The 16,508-nt window shown below is 35.5% G+C and overlaps 1 protein-coding gene across 9 annotated transcripts in view; it reads left to right on the top strand.

Annotated features, from left to right (window-relative positions):
- Ezh2 (enhancer of zeste 2 polycomb repressive complex 2 subunit) overlaps nucleotides 1–16,508 on the top strand; it is a 79,710-nt gene that overhangs the window by 24,678 nt on the left and 38,524 nt on the right. Inside the window, exons 2-3 of one of the 9 annotated variants that reach the window (XM_046429900.2) lie at nucleotides 11,974–12,097; nucleotides 12,887–13,015. In XM_046429900.2, the coding sequence (XP_046285856.1) occupies nucleotides 11,981–12,097; nucleotides 12,887–13,015 (246 nt within the window). In that variant the 5' untranslated portion in view covers nucleotides 11,974–11,980. Of the gene's footprint in view, nucleotides 1–11,654; nucleotides 12,098–12,880; nucleotides 13,016–16,508 lie in introns of those variants that run through there. The other 8 variants (XM_046429903.2, XM_046429906.2, XM_058574373.1 and 5 more) reach the window with 8 other exon arrangements.

The following is a 16,508-nucleotide window of genomic DNA, read 5'->3' as shown; positions in this document are numbered from 1 at the left end:
GTGTCATGAGACAAATACTTCAGAAAGGTGTTTGAATTTTCTACCCTTTTTGTTTTTTTCTGTGCTGACTTCTATGTGAATAATTAATGCCTCATCCAAACTCTTTGTCATAGCAATGGCTTATTTAGGGCTATATTACTTTTTGATCTATTCTTCCTTTTCATTATGACTTCATCTGGATTTTGATTTTATGTTTCTCTCCATCTTTTTTTCCCCTCTCCATTCCTACTATCATCAACCCAGTTAGGGTTCTTATCACTTTATTTCTGAATTATATCAATACTATAGTTTGTTTCTAATATGATTTTTTTTGTTTTGTTTTTGGTACCAGGGATTGAATCCACAGGGGGGCTTCACCACGAGTCACATCCCCACCCCTTTTTATTTTATTTTTTAATTTAGAGACAGGGTCTTTCTAAGTTGCTGAGGGCCTGGCTAAGTTGATGAGGTCCTCACTAAGTTGATGAGGTCCTCTTTGAACTTGAGATTCAGTCTTCCGAGTTGCTGGATTTACAGCTGTGCAACACTATGCCTGACTCTAATATGGTATTTTAAAAACTTGAGTGTTGAAGCCTGGCATGGTAGGCACAAGAGGATTGCAAGTTGTCAAGACCTTCAACAACTTAGCCAGACCCTGTCTCAAAATAAAAAGGGCTGAGAATGTAGTTCAGTGGTAAACCACCCATGGGTTCAGTTCCCATTAACTGTCAACCAACCAACCAAAACTCTTTGAATGTTGAATGGAATTCCAGGATCAACTTTATCTCAATTTTATTGATATGATCCCTAAAAATGTACAGATAGCGACTGCTTTTGGTAAAACAAAAGCACATTTACATATTAAATACAGGCTATCAAATTTGCTGTACATATTTAATGATGCCCTTTTGTTAAAACTGATGGCCTAGGGTTAGAGCTTATAATAGAATGATATAATAATATCAGGACCAGTTTTATAATCAGTTTCTTTAATTTGGCATAATATTAACAAAGAGAATAGGTATTTGCATAAATATATTTAATAAAATGTTAATTTTTAATCTTTTTTTTTTTTTTTTAGAAAATTGCACCTACTAATAACTAAAACAGGGCCACCTAGTGTCCTTAGCAAGCTGTATGCCATTAACATAGACAAAACACATTTGTGTCTTTCCACAGTGTCAGAATTTATTGAAGAACAATAAATTCACAGGCTGCACCATGCTCAACATTGGCATTTCACCAGATACTGATAGGTCACCTGATAGCCATAAGCCAGGTGGTCACATATTCTTTTATTCCAATTTTAACTACTAATAACTCTAACACTCAAGTCACACATCACACTTTATATAATTATATATATTTGTATGTATCTTTACAGAAAGGTGTGTGTGTGTGTATATATGTTTATATATATTATATACGTATAATGTGTGTGTATAAATCAATCAATCAATCACTAAAGGAAGAGTAAGAAAGGGTTAAGGCAGCCTTAGGGGCTTAGGAAGCTGAACTGAGAACCAAGGAAGAGTGCAAAAAGTCACTGTAGGTGGTCAGAAAAGATTAGAACCTGCTGAAGAACTTGTTCAAGGTACAGAGATGTCAAAGTGCAGGAACTTATTCTAGGCCAGGGTCAGGACAGATGGCAGTGTCAGATTGAAATGGGCTGTTGTGTGGTTGTCACAGGCAAGAGAAACTGCTGTGCTGAAGCTTGAGGACAGAGGATCAGAGGATTGTTGCTGTGGTGATTTTCTGGGGCAAGGCTCATGACCAGTGACCAGGTGACAACAGCGTTAGTGCTGTTGTGTCCAGTCTTGGGGTGCTCCTTCTTTCATGAGTTGTGGTTGAAGAGGTTATCCTCATTTGGTGGTCTGGTATGTTCCATAAACTCATGGGCCTGGTTTTTCCCATGTGGGTTTGATATGCTCATGCATCCTTGTGCTTCTGATTAATTTGATAAGTTCACGGGTGATCATTTTTATTAGCATGATTGATTTATTACGTTGGACCTTAGGATTGTGCTAGGCAGATGATGATTGTTTACTTGTACAAGCAAGGTATAGATTCATTCTACCTCAGCACTTAATGCTCAAAATGGAGTAATTTGGTGTTAGACATTCTGAAAACTACTATTCTATAAGTCACAGAGTCAGTCTGCTCTCTATACCTAGTGATCCTTGAATGCCAGTTTTAATGCCTTTTGAAAAGTCTTTAAAGTTGTGTTGATCATTGAGGCATTGTGTAATTGCTGAACTCTGCGTTAATGGATATTTAATTCAATTATTCATGGATATTTACTGGAGAAAATCCTAAAACCTGTTTTACTACTAGATTTGCTGTTGATGAAATGTTGCTGGTTGATGGGATATCTGCATACTACTGCCTTACTGCATGGCTAGGACACTTAGTGCCTTAGCACAGGGCCTGCTTGCCAACCTTACCTTACCTGCCTTACCTCACTTGCATGTTCTGTTCCCCGCCCCCCAATAGCCCTGAATTGAATATTATCCTTTTGTTTTATTTGATCAGTACATGTACAGTCAGTGGCACAATTAGCTCTTTTGGTTCAGTTTTTGTATTTTTACTAATGTAGCCTAAATTTATCACCATTTCAATTGGACATATCATTTTATAGGCTCCTATAAAGTGGAAATCTTTTTTTCCTTTTAAATTCTCTTAAGGAATGTTGCCTCAGTTTTAAAGTAGTAGAATTGTAAGTGGTAATTTTTCTCTCAAATTCCTTTGAAGTTAAGACCCATAAAATTATTGGTTATATTGATTGATATCTGTCTTTAACCTTCTACAGTTTTAAATAGTTTTAATCATCTGTGCATATTTTTGTTGTTCCTATTTAACATTTTAAAGTAATATTTTATATTTTTAATGTGTTTCTGTTCTGTTTATCATTTTTTTTGTGTGTGTGTGCTCTGGATTGAACCCAGAGCCTTGTGCATGTGAGGCAAGCACTCTACCAACTGTGCTACATACATCTCCAGCCCCTGTATATCATTTAAAAAATGATTGTTTACATTGGTTGTTAGAAAAACTCAATTCTCTTAAAAATTATTTTTTGTTTCAGAATAATTCTAGATTTATATAACCATGGTATATTTGCCAAAATTAAGAAACCAGTATTAGTACACTATTATTAACTAAAGATTTTGTTTGAATTTTACCAGTTTTTCCACAAAGGCCTTTGTTTCCGGATCCATTCCAGGATACTACATTTGTGGTAGTTTCTCAGCTACTTTTTTTTTTTTTAAAATCTTGAGAGTTTTAAAGAGTATTGGTCAGATATTTTGTAGGAGTGTCTTTGGATTAGGGTTTATCAGATGTCTTCTAACTAGACTGGAGTTACAGGTTATGAAGTTTGGGGGAAGGATATCACAGAGTGAAACGCCCCTTCATTACATTCCTTTAGAGCGGGCATGACAGTAGCAAGGTCCATTGATAATGTTAGCTATGATCACCTGGTTATGTGGGGTCTTTCAGGTTTTGCAACTGAAACATTATTGTTTTCCTTTCCAGTCTCTCTTCTTGGAAGTGAATCACTGAGTCTGCCTTACACCAAAGGGGGGAGGGCATTGAGTGGGAAAGTATATACATGCATTTGAAATTCCCTGTAAGGAAGATTTGTTCTTTCTCCCCCACTTATTTAATCACCTGTATCATGGATACTTATTTTGTTAATTTGGTTATAATGCTGTTGTGATTTATTTTGCTGCTCAAATTATTCCAGCTTTGACCATTGTGAGTTCCTTCTGTTTGGTTTCTCTTTTTGACATACCCTTCCCTTATTTTTTATTTTTATTTTTTTAGAGAGAGAGAGAATTTTAATATTTTTATTTTTATTTTTTTCGGCGGACACAACATCTTTGTTTGTATGTGGTGCTGAGGATCGAACCCTGGCCGCACACATGCCAGGCGAGCGCGCTACCGCTTGAGCCACATCCCCAGCCCCTTCCCTTATTTTTTGAGCATTGCCTTTCTTTCTACAATTTGTTTGCCTTGTATTCCCCTTTCCCAGCTCTTGAGTTAACCACTTCTCCAGAGTCCTGCTTTCTTGTATTGTAGAATGGTATTTAGAAAGAAAAGTTACAGGTGCTGTGGGTATGCCTATTGCTATTGGGGATCACAGTTTCCAGGTTCTCTGTGGACAGAGTTTGGAAATGCCAAGTCACATGTGTCTACCTGTGTGAGTTCATCCTGATATCTCTGATTCTAAGGCATCACCATTCCTTGCCTATTTGTTTTTTTTTTCCTTTCCCTTTGTTTAGTTGCCAATTTCCAATAATTGGAATTGGTTCTTTAGTGCCCTTCAAAGATATTAGTGATAAATTTTAACATTATGAACTCCTGCATTTAATATTTTTATTTAAATTAATTTCTTTAATACTTAAGAACATAAAAACATATTAATGGGGTACCTACCAAGTGGTGTTTTGATACGTATGTACATTGTGTAATAGTCAAATCAGGTTAAACATAATTACCTCCTCAAACTTTTTTTTTATGGGAAAACATTAAAAATCCCCCTAGTTTTTTTTGAGGAACATAGTACATTATCATTGTTTATAGTCACCCTGCTGTAAAAATAGCACACCAGAACTTCTATTTAATTGTAATTTTATACCCATTGATCAACCTTTTTCTTTCTCTTCCTCCCTACTATTTTTCCCAGTCTCTAGTAACCACTGTTGTACTCTTAACTTCCATGAGATCTTTTCGTTTCTACTTGTGAGTGAGATCATAAGGTACCTGTCTTTCTGTGCCTGGCTCTAGTTCCATCTTTGTGGTTACAGATGACAGGATCCATCCTGTTTTATGGCTGAATAGTGTTTCATTGTGTGTGTGTACCGAATTTTCGGTATCTGTTCATCGGTTGATGGGCACTTAGGTTGTTGCCATTTCTTGGCTATTGTGAATAGTACTGCAGGTGTCCTTATGACATGATCTGGATGTATACCCAGATAGTATACATCATAGTGGGTATTGCCAGATCATATAGTGGTTTTATTTTTAACTTTTTGAGGAATCTCCATACTATTATACATAATGCCTCTACTAATTTATATTCCCACCAGTGCCAGCACTTGTTATCTTTAGTCTTTAATAATAGCCATTCTTTCTGGAATGAGGTGATGCATGTCTGTCTTTCTCTCTCTCTTTTTGTAGATGGACAGAATACCTTCATTTTATTTATTTTATGCAGTGCTGAGGATGAACCCAGTGCCCCACATGTGCTAGGAAAGATCTCTGCCACTGAGCCACAGCCCCAGACCTTCATTGTCGTTTTGATATAGTATTCCCTGATGATGGATGAGTGTTGTCCAACTTTTTTTTCATATACCTGTTGGCCTTTTTTTTTTTTTTTTTAATTAAGAACCAGGTCTCACTATGTTACCCAGTCTGGTGCCAAACTCTTGAACTCAAGTGATCCTCCTGCCTTAGTTTCCCAAGTAGCTGGGGATTACAGGTGAACACCACTGCACCTGGCAAATATGTATAGTCAGCCTGCCTGCCTGTTGCTTGCTTTCTTCTTTCTTCCTGTCCACCCAAGGCCTCATACATGCCACTGAGCTATATATCCCTAGCCTTTTTGGCCATTTTATATGTCTTTTTTCATCCCCCTCATCCATGAAGTTATCTCATAAAAGTGTAATACTGAGCTGGGGTTGTGGCTCAGTGGTAGAGGACTCACCTAGCATGTATGAGGCACTGGTTTTGATCCTCAGTACCATATAAAAATAAATGAATGAATAAATAAATAAAAATATTGTGTACATCTATAACTAAAAAATATCTTTAAAAAGTGTAATATTGTTGGAGTCATTGTATATTTCTTTCTTGAAATCCCCTAACTTAAATTTTTAACATTGAGATGTTGTCTAACTTTTTTATATGAAGATCCCATCTACCGTTTTATTAATTAGTAGTCACATGTAGGTAGTGCGTATAGAGTGCTTGTTATCTGCCAGACCCTGGCTTTTCAGTATGACTCTGAGGTAGATATTTTTGAATTAACTAACCTTTTTTTGATGAGACTGAAGCACAAAAGTGTTAAGTTACCTGGCCAAGTTCACGCACAACTGGGTAAGTGGAAGAATGGGGATATGAACCAGGTAGTGTGGCTCTGGAGGTTTTGCTCTTACTTTGTGCTTTAGACTATGTGTAGGACTTAGAATAAATAGGTCTGAATGCCATCTTGTTAGTATATTTGGAATGGAAAGTGCTGCTGCCCTCAATTTTACCCCATATCCAAAGTAAGTACTGTTAATCATGCTTGCTATCCTTTCTGCTGAGCCAGAATAGGTCTGGCCTCAGAACCTTAGAGATAGTGCTTAGAGCAAACAGGTGAAATGACTCTGCTTGCCATCTCCCATCCTGATTATGGTTATCTAATGCTACCATTTGCTTCTCTTGGATTCTTCTCAGGGTCTTCCATTCCATAGGCTTCACATTGTCTATATTTCTAGTCAGGCATAAGATCTTCTCTTGTAGGTGATTAATTTTTACAAGTTACTAATTGTTTAATAACCTTGTGTCTAGGTTCTCTTTATGTTGTTTTCCTTACCTATAATATCTTACTATTACAATTTCAGTATAATAAAACAATGGATTTTAATTGAAAAAAATAAGTGAAATTTATTTTTTTCAAAATAGGCAATTTTATGACAATCTCATGAAGTAAATTTTTTTTCAGGGAAGAACATTGAGAATATTGTTATATTACTTATATTTTGTTGATTTTTGATTTAACATTATTTGTCCTGGTAATCAGTTAAGAGTCATAGTTAATGCTATTAATTTAGTTACGAAAGATAATAGTATATGTAGTTCACTTACCTCATTTTCACAGACATGTAGAAACAGAAACATCTACTTGGCAAGAGGAAATTGATGGCTGTTGCCTTGGTTAAACAAATGTTTTAGGAGGAACTTTAAAGATATCAAGGACACTATTGCTTTTTCTGTCATTGGCAATAGAGTGAGGAGTCTTGTTCAGGTAAAGTGGAGTAGGTTCATATCTGAATATCTGATGGGGAAGAATGCTGACTCCTTGGGCTTGTGTGGCCTGGTCGCCTTAGAGGTTGAACAGTGTGCTTTAGCTACATCATGGAACCTTAATAAACCTGGAAAGATCCTGGTAGAGAGCAGAGCACCACTGCATAACTGTTCTTTCTGATGGTGCTATTGATGGTCATGAAACAGGCTTTGAGAAGCTATTTAGTGTGAATTGAGATGGTCTTGTTTATATAATCTCAGTGCTAAGTACATACTTATATACTCAGTGCTGAGTATATAATCTCAATGCTAAGATACTTTCTGTAGTTCATGTGGCAGGAATGTAGTCCATACTGCTTTAAGGAAAAAAGAGGATTTCTTGGCTTTGTAACTGAGTAGTTCTGGAATTGTTTTTGCGAGGTGTGCCTTATATAGGACTGAGGTGTTGTAAGTAGGGTCCATTTCTTGGCTTTGAACCCCCACCCCACCTCATCCTTTCTGTTTTTTGCAGGTTCTTCTCTGGTGGTTGCAGGTGGCTTTCAGCAAGTCCTTGGGCAGCATTTGTCCAGATTCAAATCTAAGTGGAAGAGAGTGAGCATTCTTGCCCTAGTAGCATTGTAGGAAATCTGAGGTTTTCATGGTGACTGGACTGATTCTGGTCTTGTGTCCATCTTTGTACTAGTCTCTGTTCCCAGGTTGACATGTGGTACCTTGGTCAGGCTGGGATCACAGCAGCTTGAGTCGGCTCCCTCCCATATACTTGGTAGTTCTTAGAGGACAGTTGATATAAAATTCCCAGAGAATGGAGAATTGTTGCTGTGTTTCAGACATTGTCTTTCTAGTGGGGCAAAGTGAGTTTACAAGGGCATTTGTTCTGAGTACTTTTGAGTTTAATTTGATGTAGAAAATAGACAACAAAATTTCACTTCAGTTTACTTAACCTATACAAATATAATTCTGGAAGGTGTTAATTGCATTCTGTTAAGGTTTTGAAGTTCCCTGCCATAATCTGATTTGGCTTTTGAATTAAAGATTAACTCTTGTTTGGTTTCACAGTATATAGATAGAATCTTTTTTTTTTTTTTTTTTGGTACTGGGGAATTGAACTCAGGGGGACTTAACCATTGAGCCATATCCCCAGCAAGGTAGACTCTTGTTTTAATGGCGATAGCTATAATTGTTTTGAAAAAGATAAGCTGTTTTCATATTCTGGATAAAAATAATACTGTAATAATAAGATTTCATCCATAAAACTAAATGAATCTTTTGAATGAAAAAATTAAAAACTCTATGATTTCACAAGTTCCCCATCATTTAATAGCAAGTAATTTCCTTCTGACTACATGAATATTTGGAACTGTACTTTAATCCTTGGCTATGATGTTTGGAAAGATCACTGTATGCATTTGATCTTTGTTGTCGGAAGAGAGTGAAGGGGAAGCTTTTCTACATACCAGGTGGGGAGAAAGTGTGTCTGTGTATGTTTGATGTGGAACCAAACTTTGTTGTGTTCGTAGAAGGACTTAAGGCATTATTAGCTTCCTTAATAAAAAAAGAATTCTAGAGAGACTAGGTTTTATGCCCAGGATCTCCAGGATTGGTAGGGACAGCTGAACCACAGGGACCAAATTGTCCCTGAGATTCATCTTTTTTGAGGGTTTCTTCTTAAGAGGGCACATCTTCTTGATTTTTTTCCATCAATGTAAGTTAATATACCTGTTTTTTTCCTGTTGTTTTTAAGTCCGACTACTTACTAGACACAGCTAGATTTTACAAATGAATAAAAATGGTTCTAGTAAGAATAGTAATTAAAGAATTTACAGAGGAGATGGAATGGAGTGAAAATATGCAAATATGGTTTTAATATGTTGCAAATGCTGGGGTAATGGATGGGAGTTTGGGAGTTTGTTCATGTAAAATGTCCTTCTAATTGATGCCTTAAATTTATTCTTTTTTAATGGGCCTGCCTATTTACTCTATACTTTATATCCCTATACTTTCAAAGAACAGTCTGAACACTTTCAGGTTATTGTCATGACATACTTTATTAGAAATACTATTATTAATGGTAGAAACAACATGGAAGGTGTTCCAGGATATTAGACAGGAAGGTTTCTGTTACTAAAACATGAAATGCTAACTCATATTTCTTCTAATTATGAAACACTAATATTTCTTGACCAATTGTGCATCTTTAAAAAAAAAAGAATGTAGTAATACCCATATTGCAAATCAGTTAAAACTAAACACATGTTCCTACTGTAGGCTTATTGCACAGAGGTGCTACTACCTTCAAGGACCAAGTCCACAAATGGACTAGTTGTGATGAGCCCATAAGCTAATGAAGCCTACAGATAATCTCCCTTTCTCTCATTTCTTTTCTTTCTAGTTTCTAGGCCTTTGAAGTGATAAGTGATCTGAAAATAATTTGGGTGGAGTAATTAAGGCTGATCTCTTAACCAACTACCAGCCAGGAAAGCAAACAGCGCCACAATTATTTATTTATTTATTTATTGAAATAAAGCTTCACTTTCTCATTAACTTTGTCCTTTGGCTCCACCTCACCATTTTTCACCATGCCATTTTCTACTTTATCCCAAAGATGGGTCATCTAGTTCTTAGGTAGAATATAAAGCTCCATAAGAGCAAGACTTTATTTATATTTTTGTATTTTTCACCATGCCATTTTCTACTTTATCCCAAAGATGGGTCATCTAGTTCTTAGGTAGAATATAAAGCTCCATAAGAGCAAGACTTTATTTATATTTCTGTATTCATTTTATTCAGTTTTGTATCCTCATTGCCTGGTTCATAACATTTATCACATGCTTGAAAAATAATTTCTTTTTTTTAAAATATTTTTTAGTTGTAGTTGGACATGATACCTTCATTTATTTATTTTTATGTGGTGCTGAGGATCGAACCCAGGGCTTCGCAAGTGCTAAGCAAGAGCTCTACTGCTGAGCCACAATCCCAGCCCTTGAAAAATCATTTCTTTGCCCATTTTCTTCAGCTCTTTGTTTTTGGTACTGGGGATTGAACTTAGGGGCACTCGAGCACTGAGCCACATCCCAGCCCTATTTTGTATTTTTATTTAGAGACAAGGTCTCACTGAGTTGCTTAGGACCTCGCTTTTGCTGATACTGGCTTTGAACTCTTGATTTTCCTGCATCAGCCTCCTGAGCCACTGTGCTGAGCTCTTGACTACCATCTGCATTCTCTCTCTTGTTGGTTGGTAGTATTCTGTAGAAAGATACCCACTTATTGCAGGGCCCTTTTTGTCCCTCTCAGTCTTCTCCTTGGGCTTTTTTTCTCTGTGCCTGGGGATTTTATGTAAACAGGTAAATGAAGCACTAAACAAGTTACTAGGTATTTGAGCCAGAAAGTTACCTTCTCCCTCATTTTTCATATTTAAATCATATGGTGGGAAAATCGCCTAAGTGCTTTTGAGTATTTTCTTCTCTCATCACCATTGTGGTCTAAAGCTACTATCATTTCTTATTTACAGATTACATAATGGCGGCATCTAATCTAGCTGTACCCTTATACTTTTGTTCTTCCTACCTACCCTCCTGTTTGTACACTGCTGTTAGCTTGGTCTTTTCAAATCCCTACCTCCCCCCTTTACCTCAAATACTGTAAATTCCTCTTGTTCTTAAGATAAATTGAAGATAGTGTGACTTACAAAGCTTTTGAAGATACAGTGTCATTTTAATACCTTTGAAAGAAAGTTTTTAGAAAAAGATACTTATTTATACTTACTGTAAGGACTGTAGTGTGCCTTAGACATCTGGTGAGCTGTAGGCTCTGCCCATATCTAAACATGGTTGGTGCTTAGAGCCCGCAATTGAAGATAAGGCAGAGAATTTACTTTGCATTCCCTTTCCTCTTAATAGCAGAACCCCCTTATATAAATGACAGTGACACAAGAAATAAAAATACAGACTTTTATCACCACAGTGTTTAAGGTGAGAAGCATGGTTAAAAGTGTGTGCTGGAAAAAGTATTTTAATATGTACATGTATTATATATTATACTTTTAATGCTATATGTAAATTTTACTTCCTTTTCACTTTTATTTATTTATTTTTCTGATTACAGTGTTCCCTTGGTATCTGAGGGGGACTGGTTTGGATTTCAAAATCTGTAGACGTTATATAAAATGGCAAGATATTTGAAATAACCTGTGCACATGCTCTGTGTACTTTCAATCATTTCTAGATTACTTGTAATACCTAATACAATGAAAGTATTAAATAAGCAGTTGTTACACTCTTGTTTAGGGACTAGTGACAAGAATAAAGTCTGTGCATGTTCAGTGCAGAACCTAGCCGTGTGTGGTACAAAAAAGAGAGATGAAATGAACAGTGCTCAAATTTGAAATGGCTGGAGGCTATGCCTGTACATCTGTTGGTTCTCATGGATTTAGCATACTGTGTGGTGGTGTGTGCAAGAATTTCAAGTTTTGCTTTTTGGAATTTTCTGGAATTTTTTTCCTGGATATTTTGACCCAGGGTTGGTTGAGTTCATGAATGTGGAATCTGGATACAGAGGGCTTGACTGAATGTTATCCAGTTATCTCTTGTTTATCAACAGCTATTTAAATGAGAAAAAAATTATAGAATGTTTGTACATTTTCTCCCCCCTCCAGAAATGTGGGCCTTATAGAGTAAAAGCTAGCTTGTGCTGTAATATACTTAATTCCTGTAATAAGATCATACTTCTGTAAGATGGCTGCTCTTCAGGAGTATACAATTTTTGTAAATAAAAAAAAAAGGTTTAATGAAATGAAAACTTTCAGTGAAGTGTTGTAAGGATTTAACCATACAGAACAAAAGAGCATTGTTTTGCAATTATCAACAGTATAAACTGTATATTTCTTTGTTGATTTAAAAAATTTTAAAAATATTTGCTTAGGATTAAAGGCAGGTGATCATATTAAAGCCTGTTAGATTAGTGATTTTAATATGAAACCATTGCTTTTAGAATAATCATGGGCCACACTGGGAAGAAATCTGAGAAGGGACCAGTTTGTTGGCGGAAGCGTGTAAAATCAGAGTACATGCGACTGAGACAGCTCAAGAGGTTCAGACGAGCTGATGAAGTAAAGGTATAAATTTATCTTCCATAAAAATGCATATATAATTGAGGCTAGTTTATTCCTCCCTAAAGTTAATAAATTTTAATCTGAAACAGTACATTTTTACCCAAGGTCATATTTACAGTAAGATCAATTCAGGCCTTGGAAACTTAAGGATCTTGATCAGTCTTAATTAACATTGTATCATGTATGTTAATGATGATGGAAAGATTTTAATCTAAGGGTTATTTTCATCTAGTTGGAAATCAGTCTTTTCTTTTGGTACCAGGGATTGAACCTAGAAATACAGTCCCAGCGCTTTTATTTGATTTTTTACAATTTTGAGATGTCTATGTTGTTTAGGGCCTTGCGAAGTTGCTGAGGCTGGCTTTGAACTTGGGATACTCCTGCTCAGTTTTCTGAGCCACTGGGATTACAGGTGTGCTCCATTGCACCCCACTGGAAATCGGTCTTTTTTTTTAGTCTACTTTCATATTGCATGTGTGGACTGAGGATCCAAATATAAGGGAATGTGTTTCATGATTTTATGTTTCTGAAGTCATCACAATTCTTTTTTTAAATATGAAGTTAAAGGATGGAAATAATTTCCTGTTTCCCTCCCACTTGAAATAAAAAATAGGTGTTGTGTTTTTATATTATTTGAATGTGGGAGATTATAGTTTAGTGTAAAATACATGTATTTAAAGAAATGCTCCTGGTATTTGTGAGGAATCATTAGATTTTTAACCTGCTTTAGAGATGTTACACATTTTCTAACAGTGAACAATTTCTCTTCTCCTTTCCTTTGTTATTTTAAAGAGTATGTTTAGTTCCAATCGTCAGAAAATTTTGGAAAGAACGGAAATCTTAAACCAAGAATGGAAACAGCGAAGGATACAGCCTGTGCACATCATGACTTCTGTGAGCTCATTGCGCGGGACTAGGGAGGTTGGTCAACATAACATGTTGTAGTAATTATCAGCACATTTTGGTTTTTGCTTATTGGAACATTGAATGGTTATTGGGAAGAAGTCACTGACCTCAGGATGTCCCTATTTTTATTACTATTTCTTTTTCATGTGCAATTGCCAATGATTGCCTTAGATCACACTGCTAGTGATTCCTTCAACAGAGGTCTAAGTGTTTAGAATATACTCTGTTGGTAGATACATTCCTGATTTTATTAAGACTGTTGATTTAAAAAAATGGCTTTTAAATTGAATATGTTAATGTCCCCATCAGATCAGTATCCAGAGCAAGGCTTCCTGACTCACAGTTGTCTTCCTCCCTACCCCCCCTTAAATGTGAATTAGCCATGTGACAAAAAATGTTTCTTTCATATTCATGGATTAAGAAAGCTTTTTATTATATCTCTTATTCAAATAGTAAGGCTTTCTATAAGAATTTTTAAATTCAATGTCGAGAGCTTGGAATATCCTTTTCTATAGAGGTAGATAACCAGTTTCCTATTTTCAAAGAAAGGCAATAAATCAATGGTATAATCTGTAATTAAATATCCTATTAAAACACACTTGCAGCAAGATGAGAAGAAAATGGTAGAAGCCTGAATGGGATAGAACTGATCAGTAAGTTCTGGTTTAGGTGATTCTATTTAAGTACTTGTGTATGTAGAAAGAGATGACATAGGATAGTTAAATGGAAGCTGAAGCAGAAAGAGGGGAGAGAGTGATTTGGAATTAAGATTATACTTTTTAGTAGGTTGTTTATCTGCATGCCTAAACATGGGAAACATTTAAACAATGAAATTTCTTACAAATTAATTTTTTTGTGAGTAACCATTTTTTCAATATAACATTGTTAAAAGTGATAATTTGCTGCTATATGAGACTTGTCAAAGTTGTGTGATATACAGGCTTCTAAGACTCTGATAATCCCAATAGCTACATATGAGATCCTAATGACAATTTGGTGATGCTGGTCTTGATGGTGACACATGACTTGGTGTGGTTCTTAGTCACTTACACATTTTTTTAGGTTACAATTTATAAATCCTGACTCACAATTATATAAATGTATATGTTATTTTGACACCTTTCCCATTATTTGGTATAAGTTAGAGCCTAGATATTAGAAATAAATGTTTTATTAATATTCCAAGGGTGAAAGGGACTTTTCTGTGCCCCTGCAAACATTCTCAGAGTGAATGAATGCAGGGTTTTCCAGTAATTGGATTGTTTTGTTTTGTTTTGTGTTTATGTGGTGCTAGGGATTGAATCTAAGGCCCTTCACATGCTAGGCAAGTATTCTACCATTGGACTACAGTCCTAGCCCTCAAGTAATTCTTTTGAAAGTTTTGTCTGGTAATCTTTTGGAAATTTTGAGGTGAAGGAAAAACAAACCTCATGTTTTCCTCATTTTTTTTTTTTTTTTTTTGAGGAAGGAGTCTTAGAATTGTGTAGAAGTAAAATAAAATTACATGAAATACTTATTATCATTGGTAGGTACTGGCGATTGAACCCAGAGGCACTTTACCACCGAGCTATATCCCTCTTCCTTCTTTGTTTGTTTTGAGACAGGGTCTAATGGGGTTGCTGACAGTGTCACTAAGTTGCTGAGGCTGTCCTCAAACTTGCATCTTCCTGCCTTAGCCTTCCAAGTTACTGGGATTACAACGCCCAACTTTTTTTTTTTTTTTTGCTACCCATTACAAATCTCAAAATGCTACAAAAAGCCCAACTTAGATTTACAATAAAAGTTAACAGTAATAGTGATTTGTAGCACTGTGCTGGATCCTTTTTATATTACCTCAATTAATCTTCATGGTAGCTATGTTATACTTTTTCCCATAGGGGAGGAAACAGCCTTAGAGGAGTGAAGAAATCACTTGGTTTGCTTTGATGATCTAAAGGGGGCGCAGAAGAGTACACATTAAGGAATAGTAGAGTACCTTATTTATGTGCAACTTGAATTGCTCTTAATAAAGTTTTTGGCATTAAATTTGAGTATGGTTTATTCAAGAGCATATTTATTAGCTGAATTTTTGCTTTTTTGTCAAATGGAGGTAAGTCACTAAATGTAAGGACACCTAATTTTTGGGTGTTTGAGTGTATGATATATTGTGAGAAGAGATCAGGATTTTAGTAAAACAAAATTGTTATCTAACTTGGTATTTCCATAAGTACCCCCACAAAAGTTGAGGAAAAAACGTTTTCATAAAATGGGAGAAAAGAAGAAAATAGTCTCTAGCTTTCAGAATTCATTTTTTATTGCATAGAACTCTGTCCTGATTAGGGTCACTCATTTTTTGAATCACTCTTCCTAGCTGATTCTACTTCAAATAATTCATTTTTTGTTCCCTTATAAAAACATCATCACTGACTTTTGAAAGCAGAAAGTTTATTCAGTTTGTGATAAGCTTATTGGTGTTATCTCAAGAAATCATGAAGTTTAGGACTGAAAAGAACTTTAATGACGTTATGGTTTAACCTTCTAACTTTTCAGATAAGAATATATCCCTGATTATTATATTTTTTTGGTTTGAGCATCTTCATCTATATATCGGTTGCCTTTAAAGTTGGAGGATGAAGTAGTTCAAGTAAGAGGAGAAAATAAAAGTGAGCCTGTTTTGCAGAGACTTTCCTTGTGGGTATAGACTAGGTAGAATTTCAGACTGCAGTATTGATCCAAACATGTGAAGTCTATAGCATCCTGCATTTGAAGTGCCATTATGGCATTGCTTTAATTAATTGCTTACTTTTATAAGCCAATTATATGTAAGTGCTGACGTCTTCAGTTTAAATCCTTGCAGCATGACATATCAACAGCAATTTTTACTTTTTCAGTGCTTCAGTCAAGCAGCCTTCTTGTGCTTTTCTCCTTTCTAAAGTTGTAGAAGTAGATATAGTGAGTTTTGAAATTATTTTCTCTAAATTTTTGTAAAGAATGTCTGACAAGAATTTATTTTCTGACCTAATGAAGTGACTAATGTAGATGGTAATTTCAGATCCAGACGCTCTGCAGTTGAACCTAGGGAGCTTGTCTTTATTGTGTTCTAAGATATTTTGGGGTACTTTATTTTTGTTACTGAGATTATAAAACTTAAGTAGCATTGTCCACAGAAATTTTAATTCAGAATATGTTCCTTTATAAAAACAATACTTCTGACTTTGGGAAGACAGTGACTGTTTTCCTTTGTTCTTCAGTTAATCTTTTTAAGGAGCATCTAGCTTCAAAATGTTATTAAGTAATGCATATAGATGTTATAGTCCAACCTCTTGTCTTTTCAGATGAGAGTATATCTGTTTTTCTTTGATTAGAGCATCTCCATCTATTTATAGATTGCCTTTATACATTTAAAATGCTGGAGTATGAACTCTAGGTCAAGCAAGAGGAGAAAAATAAAAGTGAGTCTATTTTCAGAGACTTTCCTAATAGGGAAGGCTAAGTATTGTTAATCCAAACATGTGAAATCCACAGCATT

Source organism: Marmota monax, unplaced genomic scaffold (assembly GCF_021218885.2).
Source record: "Marmota monax isolate L192 unplaced genomic scaffold, Marmota_monax_Labrador192_F-V1.1 WCK01_AAM20220418_F8-fsc00193, whole genome shotgun sequence".
NCBI classification, from domain to species: Eukaryota; Metazoa; Chordata; class Mammalia; order Rodentia; family Sciuridae; genus Marmota; species Marmota monax.
Note: the sequence above shows the minus strand (reverse complement) of the source record. Positions and strands in the feature narration are given on the sequence as shown.